Source organism: Pectinophora gossypiella, chromosome 5 (assembly GCF_024362695.1).
Source record: "Pectinophora gossypiella chromosome 5, ilPecGoss1.1, whole genome shotgun sequence".
Taxonomy (NCBI): domain Eukaryota; kingdom Metazoa; phylum Arthropoda; class Insecta; order Lepidoptera; family Gelechiidae; genus Pectinophora; species Pectinophora gossypiella.
The window spans coordinates 10,650,964-10,677,817 of record NC_065408.1 but is presented as its reverse complement, the minus strand read 5'-3'; the positions used below and the strand labels follow the sequence as shown (position 1 = coordinate 10,677,817).

The following is a 26,854-nucleotide window of genomic DNA, read 5'->3' as shown; positions in this document are numbered from 1 at the left end:
AAATAACTTTAATGATAAACACTATCAGCAAAACAAAACGCGATTATCTCCGCGACTTCGCTTTTTTCCTTAATTCATTTAGCAGATATGAAAGTCGCCGACGGGCGGCGTTTATAATGAAATACATTAGTTTACACCTGCAATGTATGGCGAGATGGCGACTTTAATGATTGGACTGCACGTGTGAATTCGTAATGAAGTAAGATGCATTCTGTTAATCGGAGCGTTGGGAAAAGCGTGCATCGAAGCGCGGCGAGCGTTGATCCCGGTGCGTGCGGTTGTTACAACTCTGTAATTGTTGGTTGATGGTGTTGTATCCGTCCGTAGTTTCATACAGAACAATGATACATTGTCCATTAATACATAGGTTTAATTTAGTTCGTTTAGAGAGCTCTTTTCAGGGAGCATGGCGGCCATCTTGTTTTCCCGCCAGAATGCAAGTACAGTAAGCGCAACGTCGCAATCAAAACATGTGCCTAGTTAAATTAGAATAGCTAAATCTATTGTGTAGGAATTTAAAAAATAATACAAGAAACTAATTTCATAATTCCTTTAATTCTAAACTCATAATCATCACTTACAACTACTATACAATATACATTAAAATGCTTCATATTAAATCAGTCGATGTGAAATTACAAAGATAAAAGGACATTGGCACGTTTCTGAATACCAATTAAAATTAAACATAACTTTAGTAAAAAAAAGGCTTAAAACTATTAAACAAGACTTCTACAATATACGTAATAAAAAGGAAGAGACTATATTTTTTTCTACAAGGGAAGGTACTGACGAGCTACAAAACAATCTTAGCAACCGTTGCAATAACATGTTCGTATTACTGATGAGTGTAACTTATTCTATCTTATATGATGGGGCTAATTTAAAAACTTAAGTATCTACTTGCGAGCGTTCGATAGTGTTAATGACTAAGTATATTAAAAATGCAGAAACCTATACTTTACAAAAATATTTTAGATTCTAAGTTTTGTAAATTAAACGCCAATGATTTATTAATTATGTTACGACTAATAAAGCCTACATTTAAAGTCCATTTTAAGAGCTACACTCACCTAACAAACTTTTCTTTCCTTACATGGTTGAAGTTTTATAGGTTCTTTTCATATACTTTTTCTGCATTCTTTCAAGAACCTGCACCACTTGATTCGTCTTGATTCGACTGATCCACTTGATTCAGTTATCGTAATGCGCAATTTGGTACTGTCGAATGACAGTAAGATATATCTTACTAATTGTAAAAATGCGCGCTATCGTAATTAAGTTAAATAAAATACAAAAAAAAAACATGTCAGTACCACCCTTAAACCATTCAACAGTTGCCAGTTCTCTTACAATGCAGGATGTATTCACTATGCGTGTGTTCGAAGTCGTCGAATTCGCTGTCGTACTGCCTGTAGGGGGAGGGGAAGTCCGGTCGGCGGTTCCGAGGGTCGGATGGTCGGCGCACGGGCCACCGCCGTCGGTTGCGCTCCGAGTGCGTGCGCGTGGGCCGGCGCGGGCGAGGCCTTGTGCTGGGGAGGAAAGATTATAAAAATGATTATCTACAGCTTCCATAGTCTAGTGTAGATAGATATCCAAAGTGGAAAATAATTTCGTACAATGTAGTAACACTGAAGTCTTTGAATTTGGAAACGCGTCATCGTCACCCAAAGTGATTCACTCGTACGCACGTCACTTGCATACTTTTACATAACTAAGCTGTGCACGCAACTGTTATTATTTTCGCAATTCAAGTGTTTTTCCGATCGGTATGCTAATAACTTTCTTTTAAAATATATCATGTTTTTATTACCTATTATAATTTTTGATACATTACCTATTAGTATAATATTGATTAATTGTATTTTTTATTGTGTGAACGATCATTTTCTCAACTAAAAATCTATACTTATAATAAATCTGTAGAGAGGTCAATTCTGTACATTAAATATTTTTTCAAAATAACTATCAGGGGGTGATAAGTGATCGATACTGATGCCAAAAATGCAATCAGTAAAATTTTTGTCTGTCTGTCTGTCTGTCTGTCTGTCTGTCTGTCTGTCTGTCTGTCTGTATGTTCCTTATAGAAACAAAAACTACTGGACGGATTTTAATGAAACTTGGTACAATTATTCTTCACACTCCTGGACAGGTCATAGTATACTTTTCATCACGCTACAATCAATAGGAGCAGAGTAGTGAAGGGAAATCCTTTTGTATGAAAAACCTAAACCACTCAAGTTAGACTTTTGAAATTTGGCATGCAGGTACCTTAGATAACGTAGAGGTGCACTAAGAAAGGAATTCCCGAAATTCCCACGGGAACGGGAATTAGCGGGAAAATCCTTTTGTATGAAAAATCTAAACCACTCAAGTTAGACTTTTGAAATTTGGCATGCAGGTACCTTAGATAACGTAGAGGTGCACTAAGAAAGGAATTCCCGAAATTCCCACGGGAACGGGAATAAGCGGAAAAATATTTTTGTATGAAAAATCTAAACCATTCAAGTTAGATGTTTGAAATTTGTCATGCAGGTACCTTAGATACCGTAGAGGTGTACTAAGAAAGGAATTCCCGAAATTCCCACGGGAACGGGAATTAGCGGGAAAATCCTTTTGTATGAAAAATCTAAACCACTCAAGTTAGACGTTTGAAATTTGGCATGCAGGTACCATAGGTACCGTAGAGGTGCACTAAGAAAGGAATTCCCAAAATTCTCACGGGAACGGGAATTAGCGGGAAATACCTTTTGTATGAAAAATCTAAACCACTCAAGTTAGACATTTGAAATTTAGCATGCAGATACCTTAGGTACCGTGGAGGTGCACTAAGAAAGGAATTCCCGAAATTCTCACGAGAACGGGAATTAGCGGGAAAATCCTTTTGTATGAAAAATCTAAACCATTCAAGTTAGACGTTTGAAATTTGTCATGCAGGTACCTTAGGTACCGTGGAGGTGCACTAAGAAAGGAATTCCCGAAATTCCCACGGGAACGGGAATTAACGGGAAAATCCTTTTGTATGAAAAATCTAAACCATTCAAGTAAGATGTTTAAAATTTGGCACGCAGGTACCTTAGACACCGTAGAGGTGTACTAAGAAATGAATTCCCGAAATTCCCACGGGAACGGGAATTAGCGGGAAAATCCTTTTTTATGAAAAATCTAAACCACTCAAGTTAGACGTTTGAAATTTGGCATGCAGGTACTTTAGTAAACTTAAAGCTTAGTTGCAACAGAATATTACAAAATTCCCACGGGAACGGTAGTTAGCGGGAAAAAACATTTGTATGAAAAAATCAAATCTAAATAAAAGGAGAAACTGACTGACTCAGTGACTGACATATCAACGCATAGCCTGAACGGCTAAATGTAGGCATTTGAAATTTGGAAGGGACATAGCTTAGGTACCGTAGAGGTGCACTAAGAAAGGAATTCCCGGAATTCCCACGGGAACGGAAATTAGCGGGAAAATCCTTTTGTATGAAAAATCTAAACCGCTTAAGTTAGACGCTTGAAATTTGGCATGCAGGTACCTTAATTAACTTAAACCTTAGTTGCAACAGGATATTGCAAAATTCCCACGGAAACGGGAGTTAGCGGGAAAAAAACATTTGTATGAAAAAATCGAAACCGCGTAAGATAGATGTTTTCAATTCAATTCAATTAAATTATTTATTGCATTCCATGTAGTACAATGGGGTGTTACATAGGCATAGGAACTAAAACATGGACCCTGTAGGGCACAGCAACGTTGAAGGGAAGAGAGGAAGTGTGTATTAAAATTAAAACTCAATGAACAATCAATTAAAAAAAAATCAATTCAATCAATTGATTCAATCTAGCATGCATGCATACCTTAGTAAATATAAAGTTTATTTTTGGCTGTATTTTGAAAAATGGGAGTTATTGGGAAAAAAATTGTATGAAAAAATCTAAACTGCATAAGTTAGATGCTTGAAATTTGATATGCACTCCCACACACACAAAGATCTCTCTCTTATATAACACGCCACGCGGACGAAGTCGCGGGCAAAAGCTAGTACAATAATATAAGTAAAAAATGTCTAACTAGGATTTCATACAAAAGACATCAACGCGTGCGTATTTGGATTTCCAAATATCAACATTCTAACTTCCAGTAAGTACAAGTATACGTAGAAAGATAATAGACTATGTCTGTGTTAGCCCTGTCCGGGAGAACGCGTGACTTACATCGTAATGTCCTGGGTTCGAGTGCCGTCTCGGATTCTAAACCACTAAATTCGACTTTATAAGTTTGAATTCATTTTTGAATCATAGACTATTGATATAACGTTGTTTCCAGGATTTGTGCACAGTTGATGGCAATAGGCTCACCCCCTACACACCTCTTCCGGGATTCAGGCGTGAATGGTATAATGGTGGTGGTGGTGTAATGGTTAACACGCTCGACCCGGCTTGAGCTGCTTGTTCAAGTCCCGTCCGAGGCAGAATTTTTTTTTTGATGGTATGTTAAAATCGACAAAATATAATTTATTCATAAACCGATGATCTGGTGAAGTTCGCGGGAAGCCGCTGGATGCGGGCAGCGCAGGGCCGATCGTCGTGGATATCCTTGGGGAAGGCCTATGCCCAGCAGTGGGCGTCGTACGGCTGATGATAATGATGATGAAACCCTTACCTTCTAGGTCTCTTAGCGTAAGGAATCCTCTTGCTGGTCTCTGGGCGGGGAAGGTAGTCATCCTCTTCTTCCTCGTCCTCCTTGGAGCGCGTGTGGTGGAACACCGGACGGATGTGCGGGACAGGCACCGGGAACGGCTTTATTACTGGCACTTGAACCTGCCGAATATAGCAGCATAACCATAGATACAATCATGAGGGCAAACAATGACAAAACTATGATGATGATGATCTCTCTCTCTCCCTCTCTCTCTGATCGAGCCGATTTCAGCTTCGGCCTCCGCTTCAACCACAGATAAGCTAATAGTGACCACGTCTTCAACTCTGATGTTCTAGCGCTCGCATGTGGGTTATATACCCAATCCTATTCGGCAAGAATCCCACAAAATAGCGGGTATGTGAACAACCCAACAATAGATAGACACGCCCACAAACTACTTTCCTTATATAAGGTTGGTAGGTTGATTCCTTATATAAGCACAATTTAATCAGACTAGAAGAAGAAGACTTTCCAAAATTCCATGTTGCTGAAATTTCCGGGAGTTTATGTCATATCTATGTTAACATAGCGTACAAAATTGTCCAGTGATTCCGATCACTGTACATAACATGCTTTGACACGCCCACTCTTACATTACTATAGAGGTAGGCAGAACCACAAATAATCAGTACTTGAAGCCACTTTTAATACGAAGTTCTAACATAATAATGATAATAAGCTGATAGTACGTTTTAATGTGGGCATAGGCCTCCCCTCATAATATAGAGTTTACTTCATTTAACTAACCTTTATATTTAAATTAATGATTCAAAAATGTACGTCCCATTGCTGGGCACTCTCTCCAGTTGATTGAGAGGAGGCCTGTTCCCAGCAGAGAGAGTTATATAAAATGTTTTAAACTAGTAAATGATATAAGTATAAGTGATGTAAGTATGGCATATATGTATTGTTAATACTAGTACAAAAATGAGTAAGATATAAAATATGTTGTAGTCAACATTGTCGTGAACCATACATAATCATGTAAGGTCACGAATTATCTGAATTCTGAATCACATTCCAAAACTGAAATGTGTCATAGTTATATGAAATACCTATGGGGCAAAATACCCACAAATGGGCAACGTGCCCATAGCTGTCTAAATATAGGGTAAAAAACCAACGATGTTAGAATATGTGATTAGAATGTTTCATAGTTATGTGAATACCTATGGGGCAAAATACCCACAAATGGACAACGTGCCCATAGCCGTCTGAATATAGGGTAAAAAACCAACGATGTTGGAATATGGGGTGAAACCCCGCGAATGGCCTCCAACCGCCCCTTACAGCCATCCCTGTCCACTCAGATTGCCTTGATAAATTCATCTGATTACCTGATAAATCACCACAACGATATTACCTACTGCAATGTTTTACTGTTTGTTTTACTATCCGTTTTACTGTTTACTGTCTGTTGTTCTCTTTATCGATTTGTATCGGATAATACAAATATAGCATAACTGATATCTAAGTAATTAGGACAAATATATAAGTATTATAAGACTTAACTGAATATTCTTCCTGTTATACCTGAAAACACACTGTTTCTTCTCTAATCTGTTTCTGAATAATCTGAATATTCACTGACCTCTGTTCTCTCCTCTTAATGCAATTTCATTTGTTCCTTTGTCGACCTATACCAAACAATACAAATACCTATAACATAACCGATATCTAAGTAAGTAGGAAAATATATAAGTATCATAAGACCAAACCGAACACTCTTCCTGCGCATCGACAGGAAGCCTGGTAAAACCGTTGTTGACTGTTATATCCGAAAACACACTGTTACTTCTGCTCTGATCTGTTTCAGAATAATCTGAATGTTCACTGATTTCTGTTCTCTGTTCTAATGCACTTTCATTTGTTCTCTGAAAATTATTTAGTTTTTTCGTAATGACAGCCCGCCAAAAGCATCAACTTTTTTCTGGCCAGTATTGTTATGACATAAATAACCTACAAATCGATTACTCACTCGAGTAAAAATAAAATCGATATGATGTATTTTAATATTATTATGAATTTGATTATTTAAATTCGAGAACTGATTACAGTTCGAGACACTGCCTCGACGCGAGAATTATGAAATACACCTGTGTTTTGATTAAGTTTAGCATTCTAAACTCTGCTGTAGGTTTTGAGTAGACTGTGCAAGTTGCTGCTTTATGTTCGGAACAACTTGAGCAACGGCAGTTTGCTGAATTAGAAACTCTGGTTCATTTCTCTGTACTGTTAATTTAGCTGAAGCTGTTGTTGATTATGAGACAGCGCACTGACTGAAAATTTGGCTGATGTTTTTGATAAAAATAAGCAGATACGTCTATTCTGGGTAACTGGAAAGTAACAGTAACATCACAACTTAATATATCTAATATGACAACTTTCTCCAGATGATGTTGGTATGTTTGCTTTGTGCTGACAACTAACAACTGAAAAAGGTCTAAAAATCGGAGGCATTCCAATTTGTTGCTACTGAAGGTACGGCTTAATAGAGGGCAATTAGACTCTCACCTGAATATCCTGATCTGCGACTGAAGAGATCGAGGCTGCTGATATCATTGACAGCTCCCTGGTATGCGTCAGCGTATGGTTTACCTCATTGAACTGCTGCTTAATCTTCTCCAACTCCCGAAGCTCGTCAACAACAAAGAACTCTTAATTGTACTGAATAATAACATGGAAGGCATCCACTAGCTCTGGATAATGACTCCCGGATTGCTTCTGCGCCACTGATAGCACGATTGTTGATTCAAGTTCTATAACTGTTGTATATGAATTGGTTAATATATGATATTTAATTGAAAACTTGGTCTTAACTCTTAGCAACTGGTTGGTATTCCTTCTAATGACAATACTTACTGACTATTTCGAACATGTTTACTCTGAATTTTTGCAATATAAATTGAAGTAAAACATAATAAATTTTCTACCCCAAAAACATAAAATCAATGAATTAGTACTTTTCGAAACTCGTAAATGAACTGACTGACAACAAACTTAACAACTCAATTCAACTGATCTGATTTCATGATCTGATTTATGATTTGTTGATATCTGGTATAGTCAATCTGATTTTATGTTGATAACTGGTATAGTCAATCTGATTTAATGTTGATAACTGGTATAGTCTATCTGATTTAATGTTGATAACTAACATGGTCAATCCGATTTGATGTTGATAACTGTTATGGTCAACAGTTACATGGTCTATCCGATTTGATGTCGATAACATTAACAACTGGCTTCGTCCTTCAGATTTATCAACTGATTTGGTTGATCTGATTCGCAAATAATCTGGTCAATCTGCTTTGACAACTGATTTGGTCCATCTCATTTAACTACTATTATTGGCCTATCTGATTTGAGTCAACTGATTTAAGAACTGTTATTGGCCCATCTGATTTGAGCTAACTGATTTAACAACTGTTATTGGCCTACCTGATTTGAGCTAACTGATTTAACAACTGAATTGGTCCATCTAATTAGGTCCATCTGATTTAACAACTGAATTGGTCCATCTAATTAGGTCCATCTGTTTTAATTTCAACTGTTCTGTATCTACTGATTTTGTACTGGGTATCATAACACTAAATTACATGTTCAAGATATCCCAGCATCTCCACCATGTCGTGAACCATACATAATCATGTAAGGTCACGAATTATCTGAATTCTGAATCACATTCCAAAACTGAAATGTGTCATAGTTATATGAAATACCTATGGGGCAAAATACCCACAAATGGGCAACGTGCCCATAGCTGTCTAAATATAGGGTAAAAAACCAACGATGTTAGAATATGTGATTAGAATGTTTCATAGTTATGTGAATACCTATGGGGCAAAATACCCACAAATGGACAACGTGCCCATAGCCGTCTGAATATAGGGTAAAAAACCAACGATGTTGGAATATGGGGTGAAACCCCGCGAATGGCCTCCAACCGCCCCTTACAGCCATCCCTGTCCACTCAGATTGCCTTGATAAATTCATCTGATTACCTGATAAATCACCACAACGATATTACCTACTGCAATGTTTTACTGTTTGTTTTACTATCCGTTTTACTGTTTACTGTCTGTTGTTCTCTTTATCGATTTGTATCGGATAATACAAATATAGCATAACTGATATCTAAGTAATTAGGACAAATATATAAGTATTATAAGACTTAACTGAATATTCTTCCTGTTATACCTGAAAACACACTGTTTCTTCTCTAATCTGTTTCTGAATAATCTGAATATTCACTGACCTCTGTTCTCTCCTCTTAATGCAATTTCATTTGTTCCTTTGTCGACCTATACCAAACAATACAAATACCTATAACATAACCGATATCTAAGTAAGTAGGAAAATATATAAGTATCATAAGACCAAACCGAACACTCTTCCTGCGCATCGACAGGAAGCCTGGTAAAACCGTTGTTGACTGTTATATCCGAAAACACACTGTTACTTCTGCTCTGATCTGTTTCAGAATAATCTGAATGTTCACTGATTTCTGTTCTCTGTTCTAATGCACTTTCATTTGTTCTCTGAAAATTATTTAGTTTTTTCGTAATGACAGCCCGCCAAAAGCATCAACTTTTTTCTGGCCAGTATTGTTATGACATAAATAACCTACAAATCGATTACTCACTCGAGTAAAAATAAAATCGATATGATGTATTTTAATATTATTATGAATTTGATTATTTAAATTCGAGAACTGATTACAGTTCGAGACAAACATTGTATGTGACTGTTTATTATTTCGTGTTGACTTTTATTCTGTCCATTTCAATACGGATGATGTGTGGTATTTGTGCGCCTGTCTGTCCGTATTTATCATTTAAGTACTTCTATTTACGACTTCTCTATCATATCCTGTAGGGATAACAGAAGTAAATCTATGCGTAACTTTGTATTTTGTTTTTAAAATAATTATTTAAAAACATTACCCATAAATCTGAATTTGTATATAATTAAACCGTTTCACGATGTTATGTTTTGGAAGAACGACAAACGAAAAAAAAATATTGTAAACAAAATACAACACTTACTTGAAGTGTAGTTAAAATGATGTATCAAGTTTCGCTCTTAATTGAATCCAATAACATCAACGTGCATTGAATACTTGAATACCTACGTAACTTTGTGGTATTTCATTGCAATTTTAACTGCAGTCACGTGCGAAGCAATCATCTTCCAGACTAAATAAATGTTATCGAAATCAAGTGAAATCGCTATAGCATCACAATCATTATTTATAGTACTTAATGATTAACTCCATTGAATCATAAACATTATTTTATGGACACTATAAAGTAAAATATAAATTGCAAGTCACGGTATATATATCATTCGTTATTTCTATTTATGATTTTAATGTTTTAAGTATATTAGTGGAGATGTATAAATTACAAAGGCGAAAGATGCTCATACAAAGTTTCAACATGATAACTCGCCGTGATCAAATGCGTGTAATAGCTTTTTGTAAACTTTTCATCGAACTAATAAAACTTATTACGTATTATTATTTATACATACTGAATTCGACTTTATGAGTTTAAATTCATGTTTGAATCATAAATAATTGATATCACGCGGTGTCAGGTTTTATGCCCGGATAATAGCAACATATTCACCCCCTATTACAAGGGAAATACTTAACTAATAACATAGCTGGCGAGGAGTGGGTGTCAATAATGTACACCCCTGCCTACCCGTTTGGGGATACATGCGTGATACTATATGACGTTACAATAAGGTGCACATACTGACTGATAAAATATCATTGTTGATTCAGAGACAATCCACTTATTGACGCGTATAAGTGACAGGTACATTTGTTATACTGTACGAAGTAACGAGGTTTATACTTTACGTAGCCAATTATCTACTGCACGCTACTATGAAATAATTAGATAAATATCTTATCGACTTATAAAGCTACACAACCGTTATATCAGTAAAGTCCCAAGTATATGTACTAAAAGTGTGTTACGTCTAGCGATAATTAAAAAATAATGCTAAATATATATTTTTTTAAATTATCTACTTATTTTTAATTAATTTATCTAAATCTAAATACCCATGACCGTGCTTGTCCCAAAAACAAATTAACTAAGCTAACTACGTAAATAAAATACCCGTAACCAAAACTAAAATATCAAGCGTAAAATAAGTTTACTGGGCGAGCCCCCAGCGTTCCCCGTTTGGCACAAACCGTCTGGGGCAATTCTACAAGCGCACAAAAGCGCACTACAAACGAAAAGCTAAGCGCTAAGCTCTACTTTTTAACACGAACCTCTTTTTCAACAGGTACAGGTACGGGCTTTTCAACGGGGTATGGGACCTTTTTGTAGACCGGGTACGGCACGGGTTTCTCAATCGGCACGGTCAACTCGCGGATCACCGGCACGGCAACCGGTTTAGGAACCGGAACGCGAACCGGGTACGGTTGCGGCACCGGCACGATCACCGGGTGCGGGATTTCGATCTGTGAAGTTAAATTTTTCAACGCTGACATGGACGTATACACTATCATCTACTGCACTAACATCTAAAACCGGGTACGCTTACAGCCTTGTTCTTATCAGGCACAGAGCAACTCTGGCGGACCGTTATCAGATACAGCCAAGTCGAACGTTTCAGAATCAGTTTTATCGTCGAGTATGATTATTCTTCTTGTAAAATCTTCACAGTTATTGATTGTTGTATCTGGTTAATTCAATTTCAAGTTATTATTTTTTTCTTTTTATCTTTGCTGATGTTTGCTTCTAAAACGCAGTGAATTAATTATAAGTACTTATTCTCTTTCTTTGCTGCGCTGCGGATATTCGTTATAACCTACAGTTTAATTTCCATATTAGCTAAGAAATATTTTTAGCACTCGCAATGGGATACAGAATTTAAATCCGTGTCATCAAATTATGCACATTGCTGACAAAACGACGCAGAAAAAGAATATTAAGCTCAATAAAGTTTTATTACTATTATTATGTACTTACAGATTAATTATTCTTTTTACAACCTATTAGTATTATAACTATTGCGTGTTATAAAATAATTACAGCTAATACACAACAAACAAAAGTTTCACTAAGTTTTATTTTGCACTAAACAACATTTAACTAATAACATAGGCATTGGCAATTTCGCAATGGTATTTTTGTTTCTAACTCTAATTATTTCATGCTTACGCCTTCACGATTAGTATGTACAAGCTGTAAGTATATATATAACAGATTACTCTATGATCAGTTAGCAAACTGTTTTGCAATATCGATATCAGATTTAGCACCCATGCGAGAAAGTTATGCTTCTAGTAAGTTTTGTTTCGTATCACATAAATTGTAAAAAATCTTTAAAATGTGCATGAAATAAGTACCTACAGGTACTCATTTAATCACAACTTTACAAGACCACTTTCAGACGCTTTTGGTAAGAGGTCCAGCTCGGTCGGCTATTGCAGTATTAACGCGATTCTTTTCATAATTATTAATAAAAGATTTACTTATAGATTACCCGTTTTCTACTATTCATCAATTCTGACACCATTCTGTTTGATAGACGATTTATCAACAACTGTTTACTTATGCAGTTATTAACGATTTAGTCAGCTATTCAATTAAACTGAAAACTATTGTAATTTATAACCGACCGTGAATGTAGGAACTTGAAAATTGCATTAACATGTACACGCAATATACTTATATCGCTTGCATAATCTACTTTATATTGTGAATGAATAATTGCTTCTTATTAACAGTATTTCTCTTTGTTCACGACACTATGTGGCACGAATATCGAATAGTACTTATGCTATAAGACAGTTCTGGTTAAAAAAGCCTAGCTATTTAAAACTGCAGACTCTTAGGTGTTTACTTTCTCTATAGACAATGAACTTGAAGCGGCTATACCTAATCTACCGTAACGGATAGGTCGACGAGCTTATTACTGACGCCCAACCACTCGCTAGCCGTTGATTTGTCCTCGCAATTTGCTTTCATGGGTTTCACTTTCTATATCTGTTACAAAACATTGCCTTAGTGAAAAATCCCATGGTATGTGGAGTAGAAGTAAAGTTTACGGTTTCATGTGTAGTGTACAGTTTCGTGATTTCTCTCAGGTGCACGGGTGCGCAACATCTTACTGACCACGTGTGCCGAGAAAATCAGTGCGCGACGTGCTACTGCTTGATTTTCCGATCCGCATTCTTTCAGTTTTTTGCTGCCAGATAATTACATAAAATTACTAACTACTACATCATGAATGGACAACTTACCGGGTATGGCTTCGGAAGAGGCACATGGTGAGGCTTCGGCTCTGAAGCGTAGCTGTCGAAATCTTGCAGTCCTACGTCCTTATACTTTGCTTTTAAATACGACTGTCTCCATTTCTCTACCAATTTTTTGTAGTCGTAATCACTTGAAAGAGAGTTGAATCCAGGTTTGTATGTAGGTAAATATGATGGGTGTGACGTGTCGTGTGTTCTAAGCCCGAGTAAATCTTCTTCGGACTTGAATCTCGTTGATGCTTCCTTATTCCAATCACTTATTGGTTTTTTAGGTTTATAAGGTCTATGGCTAGTATAAGAGGACCATTCTGTAGGCTTGCTTTCAACATATTTCCCGAAGTTGTATTTATTGCTATACGGTCTCTTGGGTATGTGAACAACGTCGTCACCTATATCTTCTCCGTATTGAGGCTTCTTTCCAAGGTGTTTATAAGAAGAAAACTCTGGTAGCTTGTACATGCTGCCCCACAAACTTGACGTAGGAGCTGTACTGTATAAACTTTTCACATAGTCTTCTGGATCATACTTATATCCTTGCGGTTTTAAAGATTCAAATACGTTTCCTATGTCGTCTGTATCATGATTCTTTAATCCCGGAACCTTTTTTAAATTTGAATAATCCGTTTCTGGAAACTGATAACTAGTTAAATCAACCAAGTTGCTGCTAGCTGGGACAATTTCATCATTATTAGTGTTCACGGGTTTCTTGCCTCCACTAAAATCAAATTCGAAATTCATATTGCTGTAGTTAGTGGAGTATTGATATCCTTTTATTGGATTCTTCCAATTTTTAAAATCATTCGAATAATTTGTTGATGCCCAGTTGTTATTATGATACTTAAACTTATCCTTAAAATCAAAATTTAATTTTGCATCTTTAAATGCGTTTTTAGGATAATTCAGATAATTTTGGGTGAATTCATTATCTGAATAGGGACTTGGTTTTGGTGTGTCCTTTTCTGTTGCCTCTTCAGCATCTTTTTCTTTGTTATATGGATTTTTGAAAGTTGGCGGGGGAATTGGATATTTAGTACTAAATTCTTCGAAATATGAATTATCATTTTGGATGTTTAATACGGGCTTGTAAGTATTAGGAGATTTTGTAGTGGTAGTGGTGAATTTGGTTTCTAATTCTGACGGATAGTACTGTTTGTATTTTGTGAAGTCTACAACTTTCGGAAAGTTCACCGTGTTTTGCGTGTTACTCGGAGCAGATTTCAAAAAATCATCGTTTTCTGTCGAGGGATGAGTTGTTGCATAGTTAAAACTAAAATGATAATTTTTATTCGGTTCAGCAAAAGATGGTGTGTTGCCTTCGAATGTCGGCTGTACTTCGTGGAAGGACGAGTATTTACTTTCTTGAGGACTTGACGCACTACTGAATAAATTAAAATCGGAATTATTAAATTGACTGAATTGCTTGTTTTTGTTATTTTTAGAACTAGTACCAGAACTTAGTTTTGTTCCATATATCGGCGCGCCACTGTCGCCGTTATTGCGTCCATAAATTTCAGGTGCGTTATTTTGACTCTGTGCTTCGTTGTCAAGACTCGGTGTGTTCATAAAACTTACGGAACTTTGAGGATATTGTAGCATACTCGCCTGCGGGCCGGTGTCGTCTCCGAGACTGAACGTGTGGCTGTCCTGAGACGGGGACGGGTAATTGTCCAGAGCGGTCGGGAAGGCTGGGGCGTAAAGTCTCGTCGCCGAATCTTGGTTATAATTGTTCAGATAACTGACATACTCCGGAGAACTGGGCATGAATCCATCGTAGGACCCAACATCGTTAAAGCCGAAGGTCGAGTAGGTGACCACATTGGGTTGCGGGGTGGAATCTTCTTCAGCTTTTGGTCGTTTCCTTCTCGTTTTCTTCGCGTCAACCACATTTAAAATTAGATACGCTATGAGAACAAAATATAGTGTTTTCTTGCACATGTTGGTAATCACTGGTGTACGCGCTATTTACATCGTTCGAGACCGTGAGCAGCAGGCGGTGTCTGTGCGGCGACTGAGCAGCGGCGCCGGCTGCGGCGGCCGGCGGGCGGTGCAGGCTCGCCGCGCCCACCACCAGCCGACGTGACTCCCGGGCGTCCTATGAAAACGAAAGCGTTCACGCTTCGACGACCCGACAAATTTCCCCAGATCAATTAATTCACAAATGGCAAGTTACGTGTATGTCCACTGCATGATAATCATTCTCATAATTTAATGTGGTAATTGGCGTCTCATGTCGGTTTAGAGCATACCTTCCGTCATTAATGTGTTAATAACATTTCGATCATGCGATGAAGTAATAGTGTAGAATCGCTAAATCCGGACGTAGAATTTTAGATTACGTTTTAACTATTTATAACTTTCTAAGTCGAAAATTGTAGTTTGAAGCATTCCTTCTTCTTTATTTTTTGCAATATTTTACGAAGTTTAAAGCGATAAAATTGAAAAACGGCCGCTTAGAAAGTACATTCGCTGCTAAGTGGGTACTTAATGTGAAGGAATAAAACCACTAAATTGCTAAAACACTTTTATTTGTCTATGCAAATATTGATTTCCGATACAGTTTTTTTCGTCAAACTTTTATTACAAAGAGTAATTACTTAAAACTATGTTATCCACGTAATATCGAACATAAATGGCCACGATACTGACAGCTTCATAAGCTGAAGCGTAATACTTAATGCCTTCGATCATGAAGGAGCCACTTTGTACTAAATACCATAAATTAACAATAACTTAACATAAATATCAAGTACAAAGTAAAGTAGGAAAAGTGAAAGAATAACGAGTGGAATGATTTACATAATTTTGGTGTTTTTTGAGAATCGTCATCCTATTTATTTCTAATTTACAACCATAAGTAACTAATACTCTGAAAGTAAATAACAACATTGAATAGGCACAATGGAGAGAAATTAGTTATTAATTATAGTATAAATTGGGTTCGTTAATGTACAGATGAAACTGAAGGCGTAGTTGTATTCAATCAAGTTATAATTTTAAATACAATATGATGTCACCGCGCAGCGACTGAGTTCCAGAGATTCTACGGTGCTATTATGAGAGGAACTCGCGCTTCATTGGCACCAAATAAGCAATCATCGCTTATAATGGTAGGTGGCGACTCTACCTAATAACCAGTGATCGTGATAGGTAGTGCCATTTCCGAGATTTGTTTTAACATAGATATGCCTCCCAAATGTTAAATCACGAAACACAATATTCAAAACTTTAATTTTGTAAATTGTTTTATTAATTTGTATGCTTTGTATCGTTTTTTTTTTGTTTACTATTATTTATTTATGTATTTTTCTCTGAACCTTTTGTCTGGATCAACAGACTGTTACATTTATAATATTAGCAGGACTGTACTTATGATATCTCAAACACTTTACTTTTATTTAATATAAGAAGAAGACAGTATTATAACGTAACGTAATCTCGCAATCTCGAAAAACTCGTGTTCATATCCGTAATAACCACAATATTAGAATAGAATAGAATAGAATTTGACCCCAAATGGCACTACCTATCCCGATCACTGCTAATAACTATCATAGACAATCTATAGAAGAATCCTACCGCATATTATTTTATATTAATTATTAAACTTTGAAAGACTGCATGTAGCTACAGAGACATACATAAAATATACAAAAATATTTCTCATCTATCACTTTTTGAACACTTCGATTCAAATGTATGGTCAACTTGACATTGGTGCGTTACATGAAACCGTAGGGTAAATCACATACTTAGCTGTCATTGTTTCTGATCACTGCGGTTATACCAATAAACATTTACAAATGTAAGAAGGGTAAATACTCGGGTAAATATATCGCTATTTGGGTTGGGTCAATATCATTCGCTACTTTTCATAAGACCGCTACTCTGTCAATAAGTTATTTGAAACATTTAAATACGCATATGAATATAATATCTCTATGTCATACATCTAAAATTGTCAACATCTATCTACTTCTATAATATTATTGTTATAAAATAATGTAAGAATTTATTATTTGAATAGTTTCTAACCAACTATGTGTGACAGATATCTACGAGAGTTTAACAAGAACAGTAAATGTTTACAAATGAACACTACGACAATGTTTGTGACTTTAAAAAGTGTAGAAAAATATGTTATCTCTCCCTTGAAGTCGACGTTTACCCTTATTTATTACACCTCGCAGTCGATTCCTCAGTCAATGGTTGTTCGATACGATACCATTACAAGGAAAATGAAATATTGAAATGGTAACAAAACACACACAAAGTAAGAAGAGTTGAACACAATATTCAAATATTAAACCCATCTGGTTTATAATAATTAATATGAACCGCCCATAATACTTTTAAACAGTACACCATTATTTAAACAATAAAGGATTCTTTTTCGATGATAAAATTATTTATAATTCTTATCTACAAAGTAAAATAAGATAACCACGCAAGCTCCGCACACAAAGCGTACCATTCACACTACACTTGCTCAATGCTCACAAAATTATCTTTAATAATTATATTCAACATTTTTCAATTGATTTTCCTTCCGCTACACAACACCATAAAATGGTAAAATTATTCACTGGATGAAATATAGATGGCTCTATAATAGTACCACAACTTTGATAAAGATGGCTCTGTATGTTCAATGTAGAGTGCAAATTGTAGTTCTTTCGCTTACTACAACATAATAAGATGACTTAGCACAGACTCACATAAAACATTATTTATTTAGTAAATAATATCCTTTATTAGATATACTCTCCAAATACACATAATTCAATATTTTTGATGGAGATACTTTTAGTATTTAATCTCTAGCGTAGAATAAGGAATAACACTACTCTAGGTATCTTATCATGCGAAACATCTCATCAATACGACGATCTTCTTATCAATTTGTTATATACGTCATCATTCAAGTAAGATTCTATCGATATTATTTCGAGTGATGTGATGACAGGCATACTTATAGATACATCCGAGATAGACATGAGCCAGATATATAAATATTCATAGTATTAATTCTCCTGTAGAAATTGTGAATGATGAATGAATATTATTTCACTGGAACGACCATCTTAATAAGATACAACTTATTGTGAATCAATTACTTGCTTACGACTATAGTAAGCAAGTAATTGTTCACGATAAACGTAATTTCAAAGTTTCGATCTCGTAATTACAATTACACGAAGAGTATACTTGCATGAAGTTTAGGATACAGGAATTGGATAATGTGATACTCGGAGCTTAGACTTCTATAACCAAATGTTTCAACCTTAAGCCTCATTAGACATTTGAATCTCTCATTCTGTTTCAAAACGTTTCAAGAAGTTCAGACTGTCTATAGTGTCTATTGAGCTCAATTTACAAATGGAACCCATTCAAGTTCATTGAAACAATGGATCCGAAATCGAAACTATTAAGATCACGTAGCCATAACTCCAATTAGATTTAGTTTAAAACAGCACAGTCTTGAATAAGGGGTTAGATGATGAAGATGACTCACAATATGAAGAAGGAAGGGAAGGGCAGATCATTGAACAAATAGGTTTCCTCAATGCGCGGAAGCGGCGGGCGAGGCGGGCGCGGCATGTCGCAGGCGCGCGCGCACCTCCGTCAGCGTGGGGTTGGTGCCTTCCTCCGCCGGTGGCGGTTGCTCCGCTTGCTCCAGCCGCTTCGCTCGCTCCGCTATGGCTCTTTCTAATTCTGAAATGAAAACAATATGCTGTTTAGTTTTTCTGTTTTTTTATTGTTGGTGACGGCAAAGAAAGCAAAAAGAAAAGAGACAAGTGAGCAACTCGTTTTCGCTCGTCCCCTGTTCTCTCCGGTTTAGTTCTCCCCTTGGGTTCTCCCTTATGTTTGACAAGTTCACAGGTATATTAGATAAAACGTTTTTGGTTAACAAATCGTGTACCAATTGTGTACAATTTACGTGAAAACCGGTAGCTCCCTTCTGCATTATCTTTAAAACAAGATGTTATTTGTGATTGTGGTCATTGTGGAAAACAAGGCAAGATAAAGAACGTTCAACGAGTTGTTTTCCTTTCTGGGAACTGAAACTATACATTCCAGACAAATGGTACTAAGTATCTAATATTAGTCACACCTACACACTTACACTTTCGGATGATCGATTCATAAAGAATTTAGCGTGGGAAGTTGTATTCAACTTCGATGATCGATGATCAATATCTACTATCTTTTTTGGATTAGCTTATAATAATATGACGTCAGAGACGTATGCCAAAATCCATATTGATGATGCGTCTATTTTGATAAGCTAGTTATAACAACTCATTTTAGCTTGTACGATTTTCAATACAATGTGTTCAGAGCATCATAATTATAAAGATTAGGTGGGTATAAAGAAGTGGGAGGTAAGACGAATAAATAAAGTGGCTCCTGTGGGTTTAAAAGGCCACAAAGCAATACAATATACTATAAACAGAAATATTGCAATTTGATGTGTGCACATAACATTCAGTGCGCAAAGAAAACAAACTTCGAATAGCAATATTGCTTTTTAGAGAAATTGCTTCAACGTGGGCTTTGTAGAACCACTGTTATCATTTATCATAGACATGTATAAAGTTAGGGACTGTGTCAAAAACGTTTCGAAACTCATTTCCTACTTTAGGAATTTTGTTTATATGTATATATCATCGATCGCCATGAATATTTCATCATCGCGTCCAAGCCGTGTCCGGCGACGGCGACTCCTAAATATCTATCCCAGGTCGTTTTTATGATAGGCTCTAATGTGGCTAGCAAAACCGAACTTCGATTTGAAGGTTCGGCCACATGGCGCACAGAATAACTGGCCAGCAGAATTAAACGTATAGTTGTAGGAGGGCTTCTGTCGAGTCTTCCGTATTTGGCGTTTTACGTCAAGATCTTCTAAACGCTTCTTTTCGTACAGGTCCACGTTTTTGTGAACAGTATAACGCCAACATGCAGGAGTCATGAATATTTATATATTTACTAAAAAAAGGAAAACCGTGAAGTAGGAAAGATTCACGTATTGATAAATATATTACTTAGTAACGACACATATCACATAAATACCCTATATACATAAGAAACTAGACCACACGAAAATTACTTTGTATGTAAGACCTTCCTTGGTTTGGCTAGGACATTGTAGGCTAAGTCACCTGGTTGTCCGAAGAAGTAAGATGATTCGGAAGTTTGGTCCTGGCTATTTGCCGTAAAAATGCCTCCACAAAGCCGCAGTCGAGCAGCATAGTGGAGTATACCCCATACCCCCTCCGATTGATTAAGGTGAGGCCTGTGCCCAGCAATGTGACGTAAGTACTCGTATATAAGTGTTAGACGCTACAAGAGCCATGTCAGTAGCTTCACCTCACAACCGACATGACAGAAAAAGTGCAATTTGATAAATTAACAATTTGTAGGTAATATTAAAGCAAAACAGTAGGTATGTCTGTCTGTCCCAATTTAGTACACATTTCCGTCAGGCGTTGAAATTGTGCTTCGCACATAGCCAACATGTTGCAAACCCGGACGCGAAAAAGACAAAAATTAAAGATAAAACTTTTTAAATAAGACAAGTCATTGTACCTTGTTATGATTTGGTTGAGCCTTTATTTATAATGCTGAAGAGTGCTTATCTTATAATCTGCCAATTAAATACCTAAGTAGTGATATGATAACAGTAAAATATTTATTACGTTACATCTGTTATCGGTCTAGGTAGGTATGTCTATGACACAGTGACTTGTTGGTATGTCCGTGAACTATATTTATAGAAATCCGCATACCTGCGAATAACCTAGCTCCTACCTATTAAATTTTTATATTTTATTCCTACGGCATTGTATGATTATACAAATTAATACAATTTTGAAACAAATGAAAAGCGATACCGAAGATTATCAGAAAGCTATAGCGGTAACAGAAGCAGAATTTGACGTGTTAGCCTACATAGGTTAACACTACTCTATTATATATACTACACATTAGAAATGCTTCCTCAAATGGTAATATTAAACGGTATAGGTATTTAAGAACGAAAACACAAAGAATAATTCCATGCACATTTTATATTTCGGAAATATTTTCCGTAACGCTAAGTCCAATAAAATCCGCTTTTATCCCTTTAATTTCGTAAATCGTCACACAACGAATTGTAAAATGTCTTCGATATAAATAAGGTCGAGAAACCTGTGTAAATTATTGCAATTAATGTAAAATGGAGTCATGTAGCCGGGTACTGCAATAAACTTTATCGGCAATTTCTCCCACGAGAGCGTTCCGACGGGAAGCGTTGCAGTTTCACTTTCTTCTATCCATGGTCGTCGACAACCACAGACACTAATTAGAGAAAATTATCCCACTACCACACCTTTTTGCAATAATTCACAAATAAGGTGACTATATAGTTTGGAATGCGCAAAACCAGTTTCAAGATTTACAACTTGCAGACGCTTTTGTGTTTTAGATTTATTACAGTTTACATCAATTCCGGCGTGTGTGTATTTATAAAACGATTGATGAATGTGGAGTACACAAGAGAAGCGTGTCGGGATCGAAGCAAATGGAATTCCATAGTCTCTGCTTACCCCTGTGGGAAATAGGCGTGAGTTTATGAACAATTTTCATCATGATCCGAGATCAAGGTTCAATACGTAATAGATACCACGTGAAGATACTCACGTCAAATGTAATCGTTTGATAAGCGTGATTATGGATTATGATTGGATTATAATAAAAATCTATAATCCGTTGTTGTATAAAATCTAAAGCACATTTATTGCTCACTTTGTGTGTTTTATATACTTTTTGCCTAGTCGTAAAATGCTGGCACGCACTTCCACCTCGTGATCTAATCAAGCATAAGTATTATATTGTGCAGGCTACATGTTTTCGATTTTTCCAATTTATTTTACCAAGGAAGTTAGTTCCGTGCGTTCAAGCAGAAAATCTTGGAATGTGGCTTATATCATCCCGAGTAACCACGACTTTAGAAGTTGACTATAAGTATACTATAGTAGTCGTATAAGTATTAGCCGTTGTTTAGGCGACGATTGTAAGTTCGTTCGATTTGTGGTTGCCTGGATGAAATTGCTACTTAACAATAAGGTCGCAATTGTTCTACTTTGGGTTTCTTACTTCTGTTGTTGTTTTGTAATTGTTCTTTATGTTGTGTTTATGTGCAATAAAGCGTTTTGTATTCTGTAATGATTCGGGCACTCGTTCCATCGTATCAAAATGATACCGCAGTCACGATGGTAACATATCCCGTAAATTCTTATCCCAACAAAAACATTTTTATTTAAAATGTACCAAGACGAAATCATATCGATTACAATGTCAAAAAGTTATCAGATATCATGTAGAGCCAAGCTTCTAACTCTACACGGGCTAACTATACAAGCCCTAAGTTTATAAACTCTACATTTTAGGCAAAATATGGGGCTTGTCCTCAGTTTCGAGAAAAGGTAGGTAGTGCCCTGCCCTTTCGCTTCGCTTTGCTCGTCTTGGCTCGGTCTTTGCTCAGATTACCCCAGTCGATCGATAGACATAAACTTTACCTTTATCTAAGAAGAATAGACAGATTACAAAGACTACGAGTATATATTTATCTAGATAAGTATAAAAGAACCATAATGATCGGTGGAGGTGAATGTCCGTTGCACCTGCACCGTACGACCGGACGACCGCATACACCCTGCCAAATATGCGAACAAAAAGACTTATACCAAACGAGTTTACTTAATTATATTTATATTTACTGTGCGGCAAAAACTTTATCGTAAAACACGTTTTATTAAATAACGTAGGTATAAAGTATATTTACTAAGCGCACTTTATTGTATAACAAGTTGTAAAGTACCTTACCTATATTTACTACGCGTAAAAACTATCATAAAACACGTAATGAATCGTGGAAGATGAGCGAAATGGGGTTATACAGGCGGAAGATGACGCTGCAATGAAGTATATTATGTAAGCCGCAGTGTATTATTTTAATACATATAACTATACCTAGAGGAGATGTACAATAACTCTTTATACGCAAAGGTCCTAATCGGACCGATCGGGTCGATCGGATCGGTTAGATCGGACCTAATTTAATCATACCACTGACATACATAAATTAACAAAATATTTACTTCTTTTGTTGGGAACAGATTTCCGCTTATCGACTTAATTGGAGGGAGTTCTGAGCCCACAACCGCGGTTTGATAATTGCAGGCTCAATTTACCTGATTGTCCGAAAAATAAGATGATACCGTACTTGGAGGCACATCAAGCCGTACCGATGTAAGTACATCTTGACAGTACATCTCAACCTGACAGAAAATCGAACTCAGGGCCTCATTAAATCTCGCCACTACTTACGCTCACTACCATCTGAAAAATCATATTTATGATCAAACAATGTTTCTGTGTGACGAATTTTTTACCATATAAAATGGATTAGATAGTTAATGAAAGAACGAAGTGTGTCGTAAGATTATAGGAAAGGCGACGACCTAGACGGCACCGGACGCGAATGGCGCGTGCCCGTGTAGTCGGCCAAACGGGGCACGAATCCAGCACAATCGATTGCCTACATACTCGGTAGCATCCGATTCGGCCGCATGTTACTGCCGTTGACACATGTTTTGATATACTCGTCGAGCTTCAATTTCATATCGTCGAATTTTTTTTACAAAAGGTATATTTTGCCACAAATCCGCTTATGCACAGAATATTATCTAGAAGAAGAAGAATAAGAATAAAATAAATTATCTCTAACAAAAGTTATCTTGTGATGAAATGACTTGTGTCAATTTTGGCTTTATGTAAGTTTTTTAAACTTTAGATTTTAATAGCTTAGATAAAAGCTATCCTGACGCAGTGCTATCAAAAATTATCATAACAGCTTTACACATCGTAGCCACGTCGTAACATCTGAACTGGTTAAACGGTAAGTTTGCTAATAACAAACTTGAATCAAACGTTCAATATGTTTGCGAATGGAACTGACGTATCTTTCAACAGCTGATTTTTCTGAAGTCGACAGCACAATAAATACGGGCATCATTATATAGAGTTTATTATACAGATTGCTAAGTACGCGTACACTACTGGCCACAATTTACGTACGTAACGTAACTATCGTCGTGTGTTTACGCAACACTACCGTGTAACGATTAGGTATTTTATAAGTAATAGGAAAGACATTAAAACTCTATTAGTGGCAACAAAGAAATGACTATAAAATGTGTGAAGAAAACAGCGATAACTTTATCGCTAAAACTATTAAAATAATTATAGGAACAACACAATTTAGTAGTTCAAACAAGTATTGGAAGCAATGATATTACATTAGAAGTCAAAGGTTAATCCAGTACAAAGTTTAGCAATTTAAGTAACGATGACATTCAAAATTTTGCAATAGAAAAATATCGTATTGAATTATTTGACTTGGGCAATACAATGATTACTCTACCGTGGTAAATTGTTTGCGAACTTTGCGATCGATGGTAGATTTACTAATGTTTAAGAAAATGGTTTACTTTTCATGTCTTTTTCTTATAGAACACGTAATAAGAAGGAAAGGAAAACAACTAGCAACGCGGTATCGTATTGCCGATGCCGTTAGAAATAATACTTCCTCCTCACACCGCACATTTTGTTCTAAATGATATATTTACCTGGTGTTTCTCTGTGCTCCTTCACTTGGTTCATAATCTGCTTCTCTTTGTGTTTTGACAGCGCTTTCTGTAGTTCGCTCTTCTGGTTTAGCACGTTCTTGCCTCTGGAATAGTCGACAGAATACATAATTAGCCAACTGTTTAAACAAAACGGACTCCGCTACTTGAACGTTTTAGTTATGTCTAGTAGGTCGGATTTGATATGATTAAAAAACCAAGCAGAGAAAGAGGCGATAATATACTATCAGGAGTTGTATAAACTCTGCACGCTTATCGCTATAAAAATCCATTTACATTACCATATAAGGTAACGAGTGTGTTCCTGATAACAGACGAATTCAATGTTAGTGTACTACGTATTAGGTATTACTGACGAATACAGATAGCTGTAAAAATACGATAAGGATAAGCAAGTGATTGAAGTGAAGCATTCTTATTTACAAGTAACATCGTGATGTATGGATTCTACCAATAATACTTGTGACCTGTTTACATAAAATGCCTATAGAGGATCTTAACAGGCTTGTACGAGTATTTGTGTAGGATGGATGACTGCAGTTCTCTCATAGGTTTCTCACGCCGCTGCATACATGTGCACTTTACAATTATTCCAAGTGACGTCAGTGAGTGATTGTTTTAATCGTTTACTCACATAGCGATGCTGTAATTCATCCGTTTCGAACTGCCTCATTATATTTTTTGACTTGTAATATAAATCGACTGATATGGGAAAACAGCAACCGTTGCTGATACAAGCATACATTATTGTGTAATTTCTAGTCTAGACTCTAGATTAAACTGGACCAGCATACATGATCTCTCAAATCAACAGAAAACTGCTATGTACCGATCTTCTTCTTATCGTGTGGATTGTGAGGTGGAATACCAGCCTCATCAACCCTGGTGTCAGGGTTTAGATTGTGCCGACAAAGATCCCTGACATGGCTCATGTAACGATTACTCACTTACATCAGTAAATAGTAACCGGGATCAACGGCTTAACGTGCCTTCCGAAGCACGGATCATCTTACTTTCGGACAATCAGGTGATCAGCCAGTAATGTCCTAACCAAATTAGGGATCACAAAATGATTTTTGTGATATGTCCATACCGGGATTCGAACCCGGGGCCTCCGGATCGTGAGTGCAAAGCTCAACCACTGGACCACAGAGGCAGTTATTTATGTACCGATAAAAAGTTTAGACACTTAGTAATAATTAATTGTTTATTAATACGGCGGTCTTGCTGCTCGAAGTACCCAGTTACGAGAATTTCAAAAGGGTTTAAATAGGTCGCAATCAGAAAATTCACCGGAGCAAAACGTTCGAAGATTAGTCCTGGCGAGACTGACGAGAGCGAGCGCTGAAATCGAGTTGGCGCGCCATTACCGGCAGGTCGTCAACGCCATTTAATTCCAACTAATTAGCAATTACAGCCGCTGCTGCCGGCTTCACGGCACTTCGCTGCATCTCGTCCTACTGATGAAATGTAACTCTATTTACATATCCGATTCAGGCCACCCGACATGCTGCATCGCGTTCTAAATCAAGTTCGCAATCACCGAACTCCCCCAAGCGAGCAATAACAAATAACTCAGCCAATAGGCCGCTGCCGACTATTTTATCAGCAAATCTTTGCTCTTCGTATCTACTGTGACTGTGAACAATTCGATTGATTGATCGACGAACGAAATCTCACGAAGGAATTTTCACGACACTGATTACAATTTATAACGAGGAATTGCGTTACGGAATTTTGTTAACAACTTGAACGAGTAGATTGCATTCGCGCAGTAATCACAGGAGGGGCTTGTATCCGCGTTTATACTTCAGCCTTCCGGCCGTGGCTACTGACTGAAATGATTGCTAAATCAACCTTGATTTAAAATGTTTCAGATATCAAACTTTCAGAAACAAATTAGGGAATTCCCTTTGTTATCAAGATCATCAGCTTTGACCTTTCGATATACATGTTAGGTTCGTATCTCACATATCATATACATACCTACTTAAATAGGTAGTATATCACTGAAAGCAATACCCAATTTTGCATATCGCTGCACAGTATAGACATGGCCATTCAGGTTCAGCCACAGGCAAAAGCAATTTTCAGATAACTATGGGAGTGTTTGCAGTCAACAACGCTTACAGAATCGCATTCCCGTTAGTGCCGTGGGAATTGCTTCCTTCCGCC

The 26,854-nt window shown here is 36.7% G+C and overlaps 2 protein-coding genes across 3 annotated transcripts in view; both read right to left on the bottom strand.

Annotated features, from left to right (window-relative positions):
* Positions 1-537: 537 nt before the first annotated feature.
* On the bottom strand, positions 538-15,061 carry LOC126367151 (uncharacterized). 2 transcript variants are annotated; one of them, XM_050010557.1, is made up of 4 exons: positions 12,978-15,061; positions 10,998-11,189; positions 4,664-4,821; positions 615-1,532 (listed from the first exon to the last, which is right to left on the bottom strand). In XM_050010557.1, exons 1-4 carry the CDS (start codon positions 14,922-14,924, stop codon positions 1,331-1,333), a joined length of 2,499 nt encoding a protein of 832 aa, XP_049866514.1. In that variant the 5' UTR covers positions 14,925-15,061; the 3' UTR covers positions 615-1,330. The 2 variants fall into 2 exon arrangements, with proteins under 2 accessions (XP_049866513.1, XP_049866514.1); XM_050010556.1 differs by lacking the exon at positions 10,998-11,189 and having other exon boundaries at positions 538-1,532.
* Positions 15,062-15,497: 436 nt separating this feature from the next.
* The window catches only part of LOC126367190 (actin-associated protein FAM107A), a 31,251-nt gene continuing 19,894 nt past the window's right edge, over positions 15,498-26,854 (bottom strand). Inside the window, exons 3-4 of the mRNA XM_050010611.1 lie at positions 24,662-24,765; positions 15,498-18,701 (exon numbers count right to left, since the gene is read on the bottom strand). Coding sequence (XP_049866568.1) covers positions 18,550-18,701; positions 24,662-24,765 — 256 coding nt within the window. The 3' untranslated portion in view covers positions 15,498-18,549. The remainder of the gene's footprint in view (positions 18,702-24,661; positions 24,766-26,854) is intronic.

Excerpts from the sequence above, each read along its gene's own strand:
- LOC126367151 (XM_050010557.1), bottom strand. The coding sequence starts at position 14,924 with ATGTGCAAGAAAACACTATATTTTGTTCTCATAGCGTATCTAATTTTA. Across the intron at positions 11,190-12,977 it reads CTCTTCCGAAGCCATACCCG|ATCGAAATCCCGCACCCGGT; the intron begins GTAAGTTGTCCA and ends TTAACTTCACAG. Across the intron at positions 1,533-4,663 it reads TACGCTAAGAGACCTAGAAG|CACAAGGCCTCGCCCGCGCC; the intron begins GTAAGGGTTTCA and ends TTTCCTCCCCAG.